Genomic DNA, 13128 nt, shown 5'->3' with positions numbered 1-13128 from the left:
AACACTGTCTGGGGTGTTTTCCATCTTGGTGTTGTGGGTGTTGTTGTGTGGCTTTCGTTTTCGGGTTTTCTTGTATTCGAGTAGTGTGAGAAACTATTTACAAGGGTTACAAAAAAGCCCCAAACGAAGTACCGAATGGGTTGGGTATTCTGGGGATCGGGCCTTAGAGAGTTTTGGGGTACAGTCGCTGAGTTTGGGAAGAGGGCTTGAGAAGGGGAAACGATCTCCAGTTCTCTCGGGATCAGAGCGGATCGGTAGTTCCTTTTTAGGTCCAGGTTGCCCAAATTGGTATGGTGTTGGTGTCGTGTCCGTCGGTATTCATTTTTGGCAGAGGTGTGTCTTTCGGATGTGAGACCTGTTCAAAGATCTAGAAGGGCGCTCCATAGCTGCCGCTGGGCCTGGAGGGGGCTCCATAGGATCCAGATGGGCCACTGGGGTATCCGCCGCCACCGCCCTGCTGGGTGCTCTGCTGGGCGAACTGGGCCACCTGAATGGCCTGGCGGACGCCTTCCAGATCGATGCCCACGACACGGCCGCCGCCTCCGATTCCGGGGGCTCCGTAGCTGGTGGACGGTGGGCCGTAGCTGGTGGATGGGCCACTAGGATAGCCACCGCCGCCGCCTCCACCGCCGCCGCCGCCGCCCTGCTTGCTCTCCTCGTTCAGCAGGATCTGACGGACCTGCTCCAGCAGCTGGGGATCGACGTTCTGGCCCTCGGAGGTCTGGAAGCCGCCGCTCACAGCCTGGTAGCCGCCGCCGCCGCCACCGCCACCGCCGCCACCTCCGAATCCGCCTCCGAATCCGCCGCCGAAGCCGCCTCCAAAGCCGCCGCCACCACCGCCTCCGCCGCGAGGATAGTTATATCCGGATGGTGGCTCTGCTGCAGCCAGCGCGGCCAGCGCGAACACTAAGAACTGAAAGTAGATACTGGAGGTTAGTGCACATTCCATATTCCAGTGCTTTTAAATCCAATTGCAGCGAGTTATTCCCTCTCAATCCCTTTCAGGTCTGTAATCCGTTTGAGTCCCAACTTGGTCGCCTGGTGTTACTTACCACTGAGAAGGAGTTCATAGCGACGATTCGGGTGAGTGTGTTTGTTGGGGGGAAGAGTTGAGTAGAGTAGAGTGGAGTGAATTTGGTTGCTTCCGAGTGGGGAACCAGCGACTGAATGCATCTCCACCGCCAGCAGAGCCACTCTTTATACCCGCTGGTGCTCAGCTCTTCAGCTTTCGGGCCAACTCGTCCGCTCGGCAACGTCATTATCGCCAAACTTCGTCTGCAACTTGTTTTTGTTGCTGCTGGGCGCTTCTCACAATAAAACAAAATTTCCAATTGGAAAACAAGAGACAGTAGAAAAAGAAAAGACCGACCAAGTAAAATGTCGCTAACGATTTTGGTATTTGAAATTTTCTTTGGCGCAGACCAGGAAGTGATTTTTCCCACCACCGCGATCGATTCCGAAGGTAACCCAGCCGCAGCCACTGAGTTTTTTTTTGTGTTGTTTTTGACAGCCCAGGAGGATCATGGAGGCTTCCAAAACATACTTCTCCTGGCCATGAGGGATGGCTCCGCTGACGAAACTGCAACGCGCATTTCCCGTTGCCCAACTGCAGTTGCATTTCAATTGTGGGTAAGTCGCAACCGGGGCTCGTCATCCATCAGCATCATCATGGGCAGGGGGATTACGAAATGGGCTGGGAAATGCGAGTTCGTACGATCTCGATGTGGAGCAGTAGGGCTGTGGCACCACGGGGCGTATAATTAATGTTTCCCAAGGAGCCAAATTATATTTACATTTGCAGATGAGTGCGGCAATCGCAAGAGCCCGAAAAATTTGAACTATAGCGAAACTTCCACCCATACCCTTTAATTTTTGTTTTCAAGCGATAATGATATTGGGTTTAGTCAAGCACGGCTGGTGACACACCCAAGTGACCTCGAAATGAGATCGCAAACCACATATGTATCTGTGCTCATTCTGACAGAAGTGAAAGAAGCCCCGATGGACAGGAGGCTCCATGGTGCCCATTATGTCATGTCGCCGGATGAGCACCTGTGGAGGCGCAGATGGCAGCCAGAAGGTGCAATAAAGAAACACGTTGACAGGGAAGACGCCTGCACTCGACTGGAAGTGAACCTGGCCGTAAATTGGACTAAATGAGGTTTATTTACATCTCGGCACACACTTTCGCAAATACCCAAAACCGGCAGTGACTTTGGCTCCGCTCCACGCAGAGAAATCATTTCCCAAACAAGTTCATGTGCCTCAAAAGTCGGGAGACAACAATTCTTCGGAAGAGTAAGGGACTACCTAGCGATTATTTCGCGATCGTAGAAGTGTTTGATTTGACATAATACATCAGTGCTTTCGTTTGTTTATTATCATGTACCGGATTTCTGCGAGTGTACTGAGGGCTCTTCTGAAACCTTCACGCTCCAAAGTGAAGGACTCTGCGTTGCGTGTCGCCCTGCGCTGGGGCACGATCTGCAATCGGAGGCTGGCGCTTTGGACGGGGATCGGGTTCGACTTGGGACTGGGACTGAGTTCGGGGGCAACAATGAGATGAAAGTCAACACTTCACACTCGATGGCGGAGGCAGCGGACCCAATGACAGTGCGCTAAATCATTTTCGTGGCTCGAACTGCTTAGATCTGCTGTGGCTGCCACTGTCGTTAATTCGGTTTATTGTGGTCGAGAGATTCCGGCGAAGGTCTCCTACCTATCGATGGCGTAACTCCATCTTTGTGGGACTTCGCTTTCGGCCGTGTAATTGGAGCACAGGGAAAAGGTCACATGCCAAGGCACTAACCTCTTATTAATAAATGTATAATTTATTATATGCTTGGCGCATTTTATCAGATCATCATCTCCAAGAGTCTACTCAGGCTTGGCTCTAAGGCGATGGTCCTTTGAATAGCAGTTGGTCATTATTGACATAATTGTGGGAGTTCAAAAATAACTTCTTTTCCATCAGCAGCCTTTGTTTTGGCTTCGCTTGTTTTTGCCTCGGTTTTTGCAACTCTAATGAACGCTTTTTATACGCGTAGTCTATCTGAACATATCCATCATTAACACGTCTTCCACTAGGTCAGCTTTGGACAGTGATGGCGATGGCGATGGCGATGGCTTTGGCTCTTGGCTCTTGGTTTTCGCCGTTCGCTTCGTGTCCCAGTCTTTTCTCAGTCGGCTTAGCCTGGCCCAAACCAAAACTCATTATGTCTTTGTGTGAGCGTGCGTAATTGTTATGACACTATAATTGGGCCAGCAATAGCAAAACAAAGCCGAAACACAAATAAAATCCCCTCAAATGCAAAGGCTGCCAACTGACAGACGCGCCTAAATTATCAAAACGAATTCGCGGCGTTGCTTTCGAGATTCCGTTTGCCATTCGTCTTTTACAGAGTGACATCGCCCCCGCCCCACAAACCCATTTTCTAGCTAAGGCGATTTCAGTTTACCTTCTCTAGTTTTAAGAAGTATAACATATATATTCTAGAGAGCCATCATGGCGTATGCGCAATCCCGCAACCAGCACCGTTCTGGTTTTCGCTGATCAATTCAGGTGCGCCACTGCGGCTGGGAAAGGCTAATGGACAGGCGGCGGTGGACAAAAACTGCCTACTTAATCGACTACAGGAGGGGTAATTTGTCACAGTCGCAGACGAGGCTGATGAGCGACAAAAGGCTGAAAAAGACTATTCCGGCCTATTGATGACAGAGGGAGAATGGCCGTGCAAAAAGTTGTAACAGCGATGCTGATGAAGATGAGTTCGCGAATTGCTTGCCTGTCCGGTGGTGTTTGGTGGCTCATTCTCTGCAGATCCCTCCAAGCCGATGAACCCCTGGACAGGCTGCGCAGATTACATAAGCCAGCGAGCCCCCAGCAGCGGCAGCCGAGTGGTACACAGTAAAAATTTGTGCTTGTTTCGCATGCCGAACTGCCATTGCCCACATATGTATACTCACTCAGATTATCCCAATCTGATTGCATTTAAGTAATTTATTTGATAAAAGCTGCGCAGATGGTTATCTGTTGGGATTTTGAATTATTGTTGCCGAACGGCGTACAGTTAAAGAATTGAGTCCGTTGTTTTGAGTCGCTGTAAGATATTAAGTAAATATTAAGTGCCCAAAAAACAAAGATTTCATTTGGATGATTGATTTATTATCGTTACACCCAATGTTCAAAACTTTGTACAAATATGGTCTATTAAGTATAATATGCATTAAGATTTGACTGCCATAGCCGTGTAGCCACACTACCTGCACTATGGCCAAACATCCAGCTCTTGGAGGTGAGTGGTCTCCGCTCCTCCTCCGCCTCCTCCACTCCATCTCCACTTCACCTGGGCAGAGTGACGCTTCTGTCGTTTCCTCGTCGCGGGCCGAAACGGGTTTTGGATTTGGCATGCGAAGTGCTCCCTGCTTTATGTAAGTCAAGCGCGGAGACCAACGATGCAGTCATGGAGTTGGAGCATGGGCCCGGAGCAGGGAACTTGGAGCCGGCTAGCGGGCAGATGCGCAGACTTGGTGGAGGTGGGAGGTGGCGGAGAAAATGCAGTGCCTGTGCAATGCGAAACGGCCAAGTGGGCAACAGCAACGGGAGACACTTGAAGAAAATAGTACCCAAACTTTGTTGGTAACTGGCATTTGTGCCAGTTATATTATAAGCCAATCCAAGCCCCACTCATTTATAGATGAACTAATTTCTGGGAAGAAAAGTCGTAATGTGTTCGACCCAACGTTTTTCCATAAGCCGGGAAAAGATGGCACGGTGTGCATGGAAAAGCTGCCGCTGAATGGGAAATGGCTGCGACACGTTTTTGCCTTGGTCCGCTGGGATGGGATCTGTGACCGGTCTGAGTCCGCGGTGGTCTGGTGTCTATGTCTCAGCCCCACGTTTGTTTTCCGCATAAAAAGACACATTCATGCTGGCATTCTGCAGCCAACTTTAGCCTTTGGGTGCTAACCACTTGGCTGGCTTATGCAAAACTCCACATCCTCAGCTACTCCGCGACGTTGTGCCTTGTGCAACACCCAGACACTGGAGAGCTGACCGGTTGATCCACCCCATCCAGCCATGTGGTCATCTAGGTGCATCATTCTCGAGGCGGAGTAAAAGTAAAAGTCAAAATGTGTAGCCAGCGGGAGAAGAATGGCAATCACAGATCGAAGATCGCCGTGAAGCAGCTGGCTCATTTAGCCGCCTTAATTATGCCACGATTTCGTTCAGCCAACTCATCTGCTTTTTGGCCATGGAGGTGCCCCATTGCGCGCCTCGTTTTGCTATTTTGTTTCTCTAGCCAAAACGCGAAAAGTGGCAAGGTATAAAACATAAATGGATTTACGAGGGGGCCTAAATGAGTTAATTAGGTTTGCAGTCGAGAGGTCTTAACCAACACGAGTTGGCCATGGCAAAGCCAATGAAGATATCAGAGATGGGGTAATGGGAAATGTAGGTGGATGGATACATGTTGTACTACATGAACCATGCAGCCTTAAATGCTTTGGTAATCTATTTCTTCGTCAATAGCAAAGATTCCACGTTTAGAAGAGAGTAGTCCTATTTCACTATTGCAATAAATAACTAAAGTAAATGTTAAAGGAATATATAAATATAATATATAAATATAAATTTTGTTTGTTAACATCATCATATAAATCATGGAAGCATGGTCTTTATAAGAACACCTTGTGCGGCACTGGCTGTGCGAATACCTGATTTAAAGTTCGTTATGGATATGCTTGGAAATGTAAATGGGCAGATCCTCAGGCAGCTCAGACATATCCAACTCGTTGGCTAATGCGAAGTACCGCCGTCTAAGGATGTGAGCCACTTCTTTGGGTTGCCGGTTCCTTGTGAAGACTCCTTTCTTGTTACCGCCCACACGGGTAATGGCTGCAACGTATAATTTTTATTGGTTGTAACTCTTCTTTAAAAACTTTGGAAATACTGACTCTGCGCGGTCCGAAAATCGGCGAAGTTCCAAACAAACTCTCCAATAAACCATCCTCTCCCACGTAGCTCGTCGAAAGCCCTGAAATGGCGGGAGAAGAGCTCAACCTGGTATTCCTCCGACCAAATAAAGGCTGGAAGCTGAAAGGAAAGAAATGATTAGAGTCAATTAAAGGCCTGAACGGGGTTCCTCACTGAATGCATGCCCTCCATAGTGTCGCCGCCGTACTCGAATTGGATGACCGGCTTTCCGAACTTATCCCGCCAACTTTGTGCCTCTTTCGTCAACAGGTTTATTATCATGTCAGTACGGCCCGAGTTCTGATACCAAGAGTTATAGCGATTGAAGCCCACGATGTCCAGAAACTGCGCCAAATGGCAGGTGGAAGAGTTGGCATTTATAGCCGCTGTGAGAGGGCGTCCGTGCGCAATGTCTCTCGCATATTTTACCAGGGATCTAAAGGCAAGCCATCTGCGTTAGTTGTATTTTATAAGTATAACTTTCTACTGACTCGAAGTATTTAAGAGCTCTTTGCTTCGTCGATCTCGGCTCATTGGCCACCGACCATGCAATAACACTTGGATGGTTTCTGTCTCGGTGGATCAGTTGCTCCAGCGAGGACATGTGGTGCTCCAGTAGCTGCGGCTCGAAGATGTCTATATTGACAGCAGGACACTCGTCAATAATCATGATCCCATGCTGATCGGCAAACTGCATCGACTCTTCGGAATAGGGATAGTGAGAGGTGCGATACGCATTGGCTCCAATCCACTTCAGCAGATTAAAGTCTCGAGCAAGAAGTGCATTATCCAAGCCTTTGCCACGGATCTAAAATAGGGATTTTGATTAGGTAAATGACCAGATTTTCCTAGCAAACAAATTCACATCGGAGTCCTCGTGCCGTCCAAATCCCCGCAGATAGAGGGGTTTGCCATTCAGAACCAGGCTGTCGTTGTCCCAGCTTAAACTGCGTATGCCCACTGGGAGGCGGTAGGTATCCTGCAGAGCTCCCGACTCCTCCTCTTTGCTGTCCACAAATAGCTCAAATTGGAGATTGTATAGGTAGCCGGGATCGGAATGCATTAGGTAGGGCCACCAGGGAGTTGCATTGACCACCAGCAGAGTACCATGGTAGACCGCCTCGTTGATCTGCTGGGCAGCCACATGACCATCTTTGTCCCTCAGTTGCACCCGAAGATGGGTGGGCTGGACGAGGAGGCCTTCCTTGCTCCCATCCAACCACACGCGGTAGTCTATGCGGCCCAATCCGTCGTTAGATATTTGGGTGGTGACCTCCAAGTCGCTTATGTGAAGCAGAGGGGTCGTGTACAAATGAACACTCCTGTGAATTCCCGCGTAGTTAAAAAAATCGAAAGTGTAACTCTGGACGGGCACAGAGCCGTTGTCCGTAGCCGCGTTGTAAACTGAGCCCTGAGGAATGGTACGGTTGCTTAAGCGATTGTCACACATCACCGTGATCCTGTTATTACCGCCAAAACTGAGCAGTCCCGAGATCTCCGACTCAAAGGGTAGGTGGCCTATAGAGTGACTTGTGGCGTTCTTTCCGTTGATCCAAACCACGGCCGAATAGTGAACGCTGCTGAATCGTAGCCAAGTGCGCTGTATAGCCTCCCAGGAGCGCGGAACGAAGAAAGTACGCTCATACCACACGGTGCCAACGTGATCCCGTAAGCTATCCGTGGTGATGTCGTTATAGGAGGCAGGCACTGGCATCGAAATAATCTCCCTTCCGGTCTTTCTCAGGCCACCCGTAAACCACTTGTCCCTGATACCCTGTAAGGGGTCAGATGGGTCACTCCTAACCAGTTCCCACATTCCATCCAAGCTCCGCACTTCACGGGTCTCCGAGTCCCTGGGGTACAATAAACCCTTTGTTGGTGTGGGTCTTCTGACATCATCATACTCAAACAACAGGGAATCAGTTAATTCTTTGGGATGGGCGTCCACGAAGTATTCGTCCTCGGTAGAAGCCAATTGAAGCTGCAGACTGCTGAGCAGTAAAAAGATGGCGGGGATCCAAAGCCTCCCCATCGCAAATCGAACTATTTCTGTCGACAATCAGTTTAACGACTATCAAACATTTGGGTACCGTCTTCTTCTTCGCCCGGCTTTTGATAACAGCGGCAGAAGTGTGACCAGCGCAAATATAATAAACGAACTTAAAACAATATCCGTTAATTATTATGAATGAATTTGTTAACATAAGCTTTAAATTGTAAACTTAGAATTTAGAATTAAATTAGGCCTTCCATTCATGAAAAAAAAAGAATTTGTTGCCTTTAAACATAATATTTCTGAAACTGTATTTCAACGATCAACTTAAAAGGTAGTAAACATTTGAGGATAGCTTAGTATATACCAAGCCATATATTTTTTCAAACTGCGTTACAATCATTAAATTAATTACACTTATTGGAAAGTGTAAATAGTCCGTGACATTGGAGCCGTGAAAGCAATCGATTGTTTCGAAGAAAAAATCGGTGTTGTCATATAATATCGATAAGATATTTCACCATCTGGTAGCACGACTAAGTTCATACGTGTAATTATCGGTAGTTAAAAATAAAAATATTAATACGCTTTAATAGAGGCAACCCCCCATTTCAGAGTTGGAAATCTCGATGGCAATGCAAACAATTTCGTTCGGCTAACAAAACCCGACTAAATTTCTACGTCAACGAGAGCATAGACGATATTTTCGGTTTCTCCCAAAGTGATACCGATTCCGAGAGCTACGGCCTTATATGTAGTGTGAGGGCAGGCAGAGATCCCGGCCAAAATTAACATATTCCTGGAGTCCATCAGCCAGCTGGCAGCCCTGGGGACGTCGAGCGGCATCATGCAGCTGCTGCTATCATCCGTTTGCATGGCGCTGACCAGCGCGGTGATTGGATTTGCCTACTACCAAAAACAGCAGTTCTATCCAGCGGTGGTCTACATCACCAAGTCAAACGCGTCCATGGGGGTAAGTGAATCCTACCAACAATCCAGGCCAATGCATAAACATAATTTTAATTTGCTTCCAGGTCATATACATACAGTTCTTTGTGATTGTCTTCATGTTCGGCAAGCTGCTAAGCAAGGTTACATACCCGTAAGACTCCCTTGCAAACCCGCACTAACATTGCTAATCCCGTAGATCTTCCTGGGCACGCTACGTGCCGCAGAGTTTGAGCATCTACTGGAGCGCTTTTGGTACGCCCTTACGGAGACTTGCTTGGCCTTTACGGTATTCCGAGATGACTTTAACCCGCGCTTTGTGGCCATGTTCACAGTTCTTCTATTTCTCAAATCATTCCATTGGCTGGCTGAGGAGCGGGTGGACTTTGTAAGTCATGCTACTGCCTAAGTAACTACCTAATTTCTATTAATCCTCAATCCACCGTAGATGGAGCGTTCTCCCGTGCTGGGCTGGCTCTTTCACATTCGCGTGGGCAGTCTGCTCACAATGCTAGGCATCCTAGATTACGTTCTCTTGATCCATGCCTACAACTCCACTTTGGTGCGTGGTCCCACCGTGCAGATGGTCTTTGGCTTCGAATACGCCATCCTTCTGACCGTAATCGCCAGTACGGCCATCAAGTACGTGCTTCACGCCGCAGAAATGCGCACGGACACGCCCTGGGAGAACAAGGCAGTGTTCCTGCTCTACACTGAGCTGGTCATTGGACTTATTAAGGTGGTGCTGTATCTACTGTTTGTGGTGATCATGGCTAAGATATACGCGCTGCCCATGTTCGTATTCAGGCCTATGTTCTTTACCTTACGCAACTTCCGCAAGGCCCTGAATGACGTGATTATGTCCCGGCGGGCCATACGCAATATGAATACTCTGTATCCAGACGCCACGCCCGAGGAGCTGCGCCAGTCAGACAACATATGCATCATCTGTCGCGAGGACATGGTCAATCACTCAAAGAAGCTGCCCTGCGGCCACATCTTCCACACTACATGCCTGCGCTCGTGGTTCCAGCGCCAGCAGACCTGTCCAACCTGCCGTTTGAACATCCTTCGAACTCCAACCGCGAACTCCACGGCGATGCCACGTCAAGCCGATGAGGCTGTGGCCGCAGCTGCTGGGAATCAAATTCCGGGTGCAGCAGGTGTTCAACCTGCTGGTGGTGTGCCTCCTCCATCTCCAGTTGCCGCAGTCGACGGCAACCAGGCACAAGCCAATGGCAATGTAGCCGGAGTTCAAGCCGTGCCGCCAAACTTTGCGGATCTCTTCGGCGATGCCAGTGAGTTTTGAAGTTTGATTCCTAAAACAATATCATAATCGTCGCCTTGCATTTTCAGCCGGCTTGCCCAATGGATTGCCTAACCTGGCTGGTTTGCAGATCCCTCCTCCGCCAGTTATGCCCATGCTTTCGCCTTTTATGATGCCACCCCACTTTGGCTACCTCACGCCACTGCCGCCACCGCCGATTCCACAGGACCTGACCAATTTTACCGACGAAGAACTGCGGGCCATGGAGGGTCATCAACGTGATCATATTGTGCAGCGTCTAAAGGTGCGATTTTGATAATCTCCTTACTCTACATTTTCCAATCAAAAATCACCTTTCAGTTGCTGCAAAACATAAACCTTATGCTGGATTCGGCGGGGATAATGATGTCCCAGTACCAAAGTTTGGCAGCGCGTTTGCAGCTCACTGCAGCGACGCCAGCATCCGCGACCAATGGATCTGCTGGTTCTAGCGTATATGACATGCCCAGTACCTCGGCCACGGCCATGGCTCAGTTGGAGGCTCACCAAGTTACCCCCACAGCAGCAGCAAGCGCAGCGTCTCCGACGATGCCTACAGAAAAGGTAACCATTGAGGATTTGGGAGCGGACGCAGACGAGGATGATATACCATCGACAGCCAACGAGGCAGTTAGCATTCCCAACTCCGATGCCGACTTTGAGGAGAACTCCTCGGAGCTGGGCGAGCTAAGGAAGCGCCGTTTGAAGTTCCTTGAGGAGCGGAACAAGTCTGTTGCCGCTAATGAGCGCACGACAGCGGAATAGACGCCTTTAAAACTGAAGTTAACACTCCAAAAAACGGCAGCGACATTTCTCATCCCACTAGAAAACATGAACAGGACGTGCTTGCGTTAATCACATTTTTAATTCTCTTGGCTGGCATTGATTTTGTTTATACTCCGCTCTTCATCCGCTGCATCCTGTACTTGACTTCTGTTTTTTTCTACGACTTGCGATATGAGAATATTACGACGATGACGACAGAGGAGACTACGATGCCCCCGACTTCACACACTGAAACGACCGCGAAGGAGCGGCATGTGGAACGAAGCATCTGAACGTGAACCGTAAAATGCGGCATCAAAATCCAATATGTAGCAATATGTATTGTGTAAAAACTATTTTAGAGATGGGAAACTGATGATTTGTATTTAATATTACTATATGTGTATAATTAATGTGAAATATAATTAAAACGAAAAGAACGATGAATGGATCAAGGTTATGCGACGAAACACTAAAGATTAACTGCTCATAATCTTATCTTTGAAGACATTTTTTATGAAGTTCAACTAGTTTACAGAGCTGCACTGATAGATAACTTATATCTGTATCAGGTCTGAGTCTAAGCTACGCACTAAATGTAAATAAATTAAAGGACGCGTACACTACACATAGATAACAACAGTCGATCGACGAGTTTCCCGGCCGTGGAAAACTTGCATCTGCAAGTCACCGCATCAAATTCTCGACTCCAGCTCCCGGAACTCGGCCGGATCCGTGAAACGTACGGTCAGAATGTAGAACAGTGTGGGAAAGGGCACCAAGCACATAAAGGCATAGTGGTAATTCAGCGAGGTGAGCCCGTAGGCCAACAGCATCCAGTGTACAGCTGGAAAAGTAATCTGCTGTTATACTTCATGTATGATGAATATGCACTTTTCTCACCTATAATGACCACGTTCTTCAACTCCCACACCGAGGAGTGAACCAATGCCTTTAGGGTTTGATCCAGTTTGAGAGAATAGTGGATGGCATTGGCCACCATGGATATGGCCACGCTAAGGTAGGGAAAAGAGTAATCTGAAAAGGTAAATATGTCAATGCCAATATATTAAAAAGTAATCAAGTACTCACAGATCAACCCACATCCCAACGCATGGATAAAGGTGAGCAGGGGCAGAAAGTAAAGAGCCGAGTAAATTGGCGCCTTGCTTCTGCCCCCCACATCCATAATTTTGCTGACCAGCGGGCGTATAAGAAACATGTTCACCAGACACAGAAAGTAGAAAACCAGCACAATGGTTTGCCTGGGAAACCAACATTAAAATTAGTTCTATGAAGAACTGGAGTCTTGGGCAGGAGGGTCTTACAATGGGTAAACTGCCTCCTGGGTGCAGTAGACTCGTGCCTCGTAATTGGGGCTGGGATTGTAGAACAATGTGTACCAGTCAGTAAGTTTCCGAACATCACAGGCGTAGAGGCGCAGCTCCCACATAGGCTCCATTAACAAAGTGGCCAGAATAGCAGATATGGCCACCTCAACGAAAGCGCTGGCCGTCAGGATCAGCTGCTTCCGGGAAAACCTGTGTGGAATCACTATGTAAGTTCTGCTTCTATTTGGCTTAGTTAGCTTGCTCACTTGCGATCCTTGGCGTCCATGTCTATAAAAAAGCAGTGCATCATAAGCGGCAGCATGGTCATGAATCCCAGGTACAGCCAGGAGTATGTGGTCAACTCGTCGCGGCATGGAGTGCAGGCGTAGCTTTGGTTCACCTGAACGGTTTACAAATAAATTATGATACAGGAGCTCTTTCGATGGATGCTGGAAACCAACCCGGGATCCCCGGGGACAGACCCCGCAGCTGCTCCAGGTGTTATTTCCCAGCGGTGATCGTCCGCAGTAGGCTCCTGGGCAGCGTTCCAACGCGTCGTACATTTTCATGCAATCAAAACAAGTATTTTGTGTTCTATATTACATTAAACAAAATAAACACAAGAATCCTATCGTTATCGGACTTATCGTTATCAGTAAGACTGTGAAAAACGAATTGGCTGTTTGTGTAATTGTGTTAATTGTAATTTATAAAATGGGAATAAATCAGAAGAGCTTGCCAAATTTTATAAAAACATAGGCTGAGATAATTTGTAAGGTAAATATAAAGTACGTATGAATTTGAGCCC

General features: G+C 48.1%; 4 protein-coding genes across 6 annotated transcripts; 1 reads left to right on the top strand and 3 right to left on the bottom strand.

Moving 5' to 3' along the window:
• Positions 1-22: 22 nt before the first annotated feature.
• On the bottom strand, positions 23-1183 carry LOC6555460 (keratin, type II cytoskeletal 1). Its single transcript, XM_001981012.3, has 2 exons — positions 1053-1183; positions 23-913 (listed from the first exon to the last, which is right to left on the bottom strand). The coding sequence occupies exons 1-2, from the start codon at positions 1068-1070 to the stop codon at positions 368-370; spliced, it is 564 nt and encodes a 187-aa protein (XP_001981048.1). The 5' UTR covers positions 1071-1183; the 3' UTR covers positions 23-367.
• A 4461-nt stretch (positions 1184-5644) lies between these two features.
• Positions 5645-8110, bottom strand: LOC6555315 (beta-glucuronidase). The gene is made up of 5 exons (XM_001981011.3): positions 6843-8110; positions 6469-6785; positions 6152-6413; positions 5959-6097; positions 5645-5899 (listed from the first exon to the last, which is right to left on the bottom strand). Exons 1-5 carry the CDS (start codon positions 8007-8009, stop codon positions 5724-5726), a joined length of 2061 nt encoding a protein of 686 aa, XP_001981047.1. The 5' UTR covers positions 8010-8110; the 3' UTR covers positions 5645-5723.
• A 335-nt stretch (positions 8111-8445) lies between these two features.
• LOC6555483 (E3 ubiquitin-protein ligase HRD1) lies at positions 8446-11015 on the top strand. Of its 3 annotated transcripts, none has more exons than XM_026978333.1 (7): positions 8446-8520; positions 8586-8943; positions 9005-9061; positions 9118-9306; positions 9367-10216; positions 10275-10489; positions 10546-11015. In XM_026978333.1, exons 2-7 carry the CDS (start codon positions 8818-8820, stop codon positions 10987-10989), a joined length of 1881 nt encoding a protein of 626 aa, XP_026834134.1. In that variant the 5' UTR covers positions 8446-8520; positions 8586-8817; the 3' UTR covers positions 10990-11015. The 3 variants fall into 3 exon arrangements, with proteins under 3 accessions (XP_026834134.1, XP_026834145.1, XP_026834139.1); XM_026978344.1 differs by having other exon boundaries at positions 8458-8530; XM_026978338.1 differs by having other exon boundaries at positions 8467-8520; positions 8567-8943.
• A 453-nt stretch (positions 11016-11468) lies between these two features.
• On the bottom strand, positions 11469-12970 carry LOC6555484 (JNK1/MAPK8-associated membrane protein). Its single transcript, XM_001981009.3, has 6 exons — positions 12782-12970; positions 12587-12720; positions 12318-12530; positions 12082-12254; positions 11893-12027; positions 11469-11836 (listed from the first exon to the last, which is right to left on the bottom strand). The coding sequence occupies exons 1-6, from the start codon at positions 12887-12889 to the stop codon at positions 11685-11687; spliced, it is 915 nt and encodes a 304-aa protein (XP_001981045.3). The 5' UTR covers positions 12890-12970; the 3' UTR covers positions 11469-11684.
• Positions 12971-13128: the final 158 nt, after the last annotated feature.

Source organism: Drosophila erecta, unplaced genomic scaffold (assembly GCF_003286155.1).
Source record: "Drosophila erecta strain 14021-0224.00,06,07 unplaced genomic scaffold, DereRS2 tig00000000-arrow-pilon, whole genome shotgun sequence".
Lineage (NCBI taxonomy): Eukaryota > Metazoa > Arthropoda > Insecta > Diptera > Drosophilidae > Drosophila > Drosophila erecta.
The sequence above is the reverse complement of the archived record's forward strand: the minus strand, read 5'-3'. Positions and strand labels throughout refer to the sequence as shown.

What these genes read in the sequence shown, in the direction of transcription:
- LOC6555315 (XM_001981011.3), bottom strand. Translation starts at nt 8,009, where the DNA reads ATGGGGAGGCTTTGGATCCCCGCCATCTTTTTACTGCTCAGCAGTCTG. An exon ending in GACGGCACGAGGACTCCGAT is followed by an intron (nt 6,786 to 6,842) that starts GTGAATTTGTTT and finishes TCCCTATTTTAG; the next exon opens with ATCCGTGGCAAAGGCTTGGA. An exon ending in CTATGGAGGGCATGCATTCA is followed by an intron (nt 6,098 to 6,151) that starts GTGAGGAACCCC and finishes CTTTCCTTTCAG; the next exon opens with CTTCCAGCCTTTATTTGGTC.
- LOC6555483 (XM_026978333.1), top strand. Translation starts at nt 8,818, where the DNA reads ATGCAGCTGCTGCTATCATCCGTTTGCATGGCGCTGACCAGCGCGGTG. An exon ending in CTGAGGAGCGGGTGGACTTT is followed by an intron (nt 9,307 to 9,366) that starts GTAAGTCATGCT and finishes AATCCACCGTAG; the next exon opens with ATGGAGCGTTCTCCCGTGCT. An exon ending in ATATTGTGCAGCGTCTAAAG is followed by an intron (nt 10,490 to 10,545) that starts GTGCGATTTTGA and finishes ATCACCTTTCAG; the next exon opens with TTGCTGCAAAACATAAACCT.
- LOC6555484 (XM_001981009.3), bottom strand. Translation starts at nt 12,889, where the DNA reads ATGAAAATGTACGACGCGTTGGAACGCTGCCCAGGAGCCTACTGCGGA. An exon ending in CAGGAGGCAGTTTACCCATT is followed by an intron (nt 12,255 to 12,317) that starts GTAAGACCCTCC and finishes TTGGTTTCCCAG; the next exon opens with GCAAACCATTGTGCTGGTTT. An exon ending in GAAGAACGTGGTCATTATAG is followed by an intron (nt 11,837 to 11,892) that starts GTGAGAAAAGTG and finishes TTACTTTTCCAG; the next exon opens with CTGTACACTGGATGCTGTTG.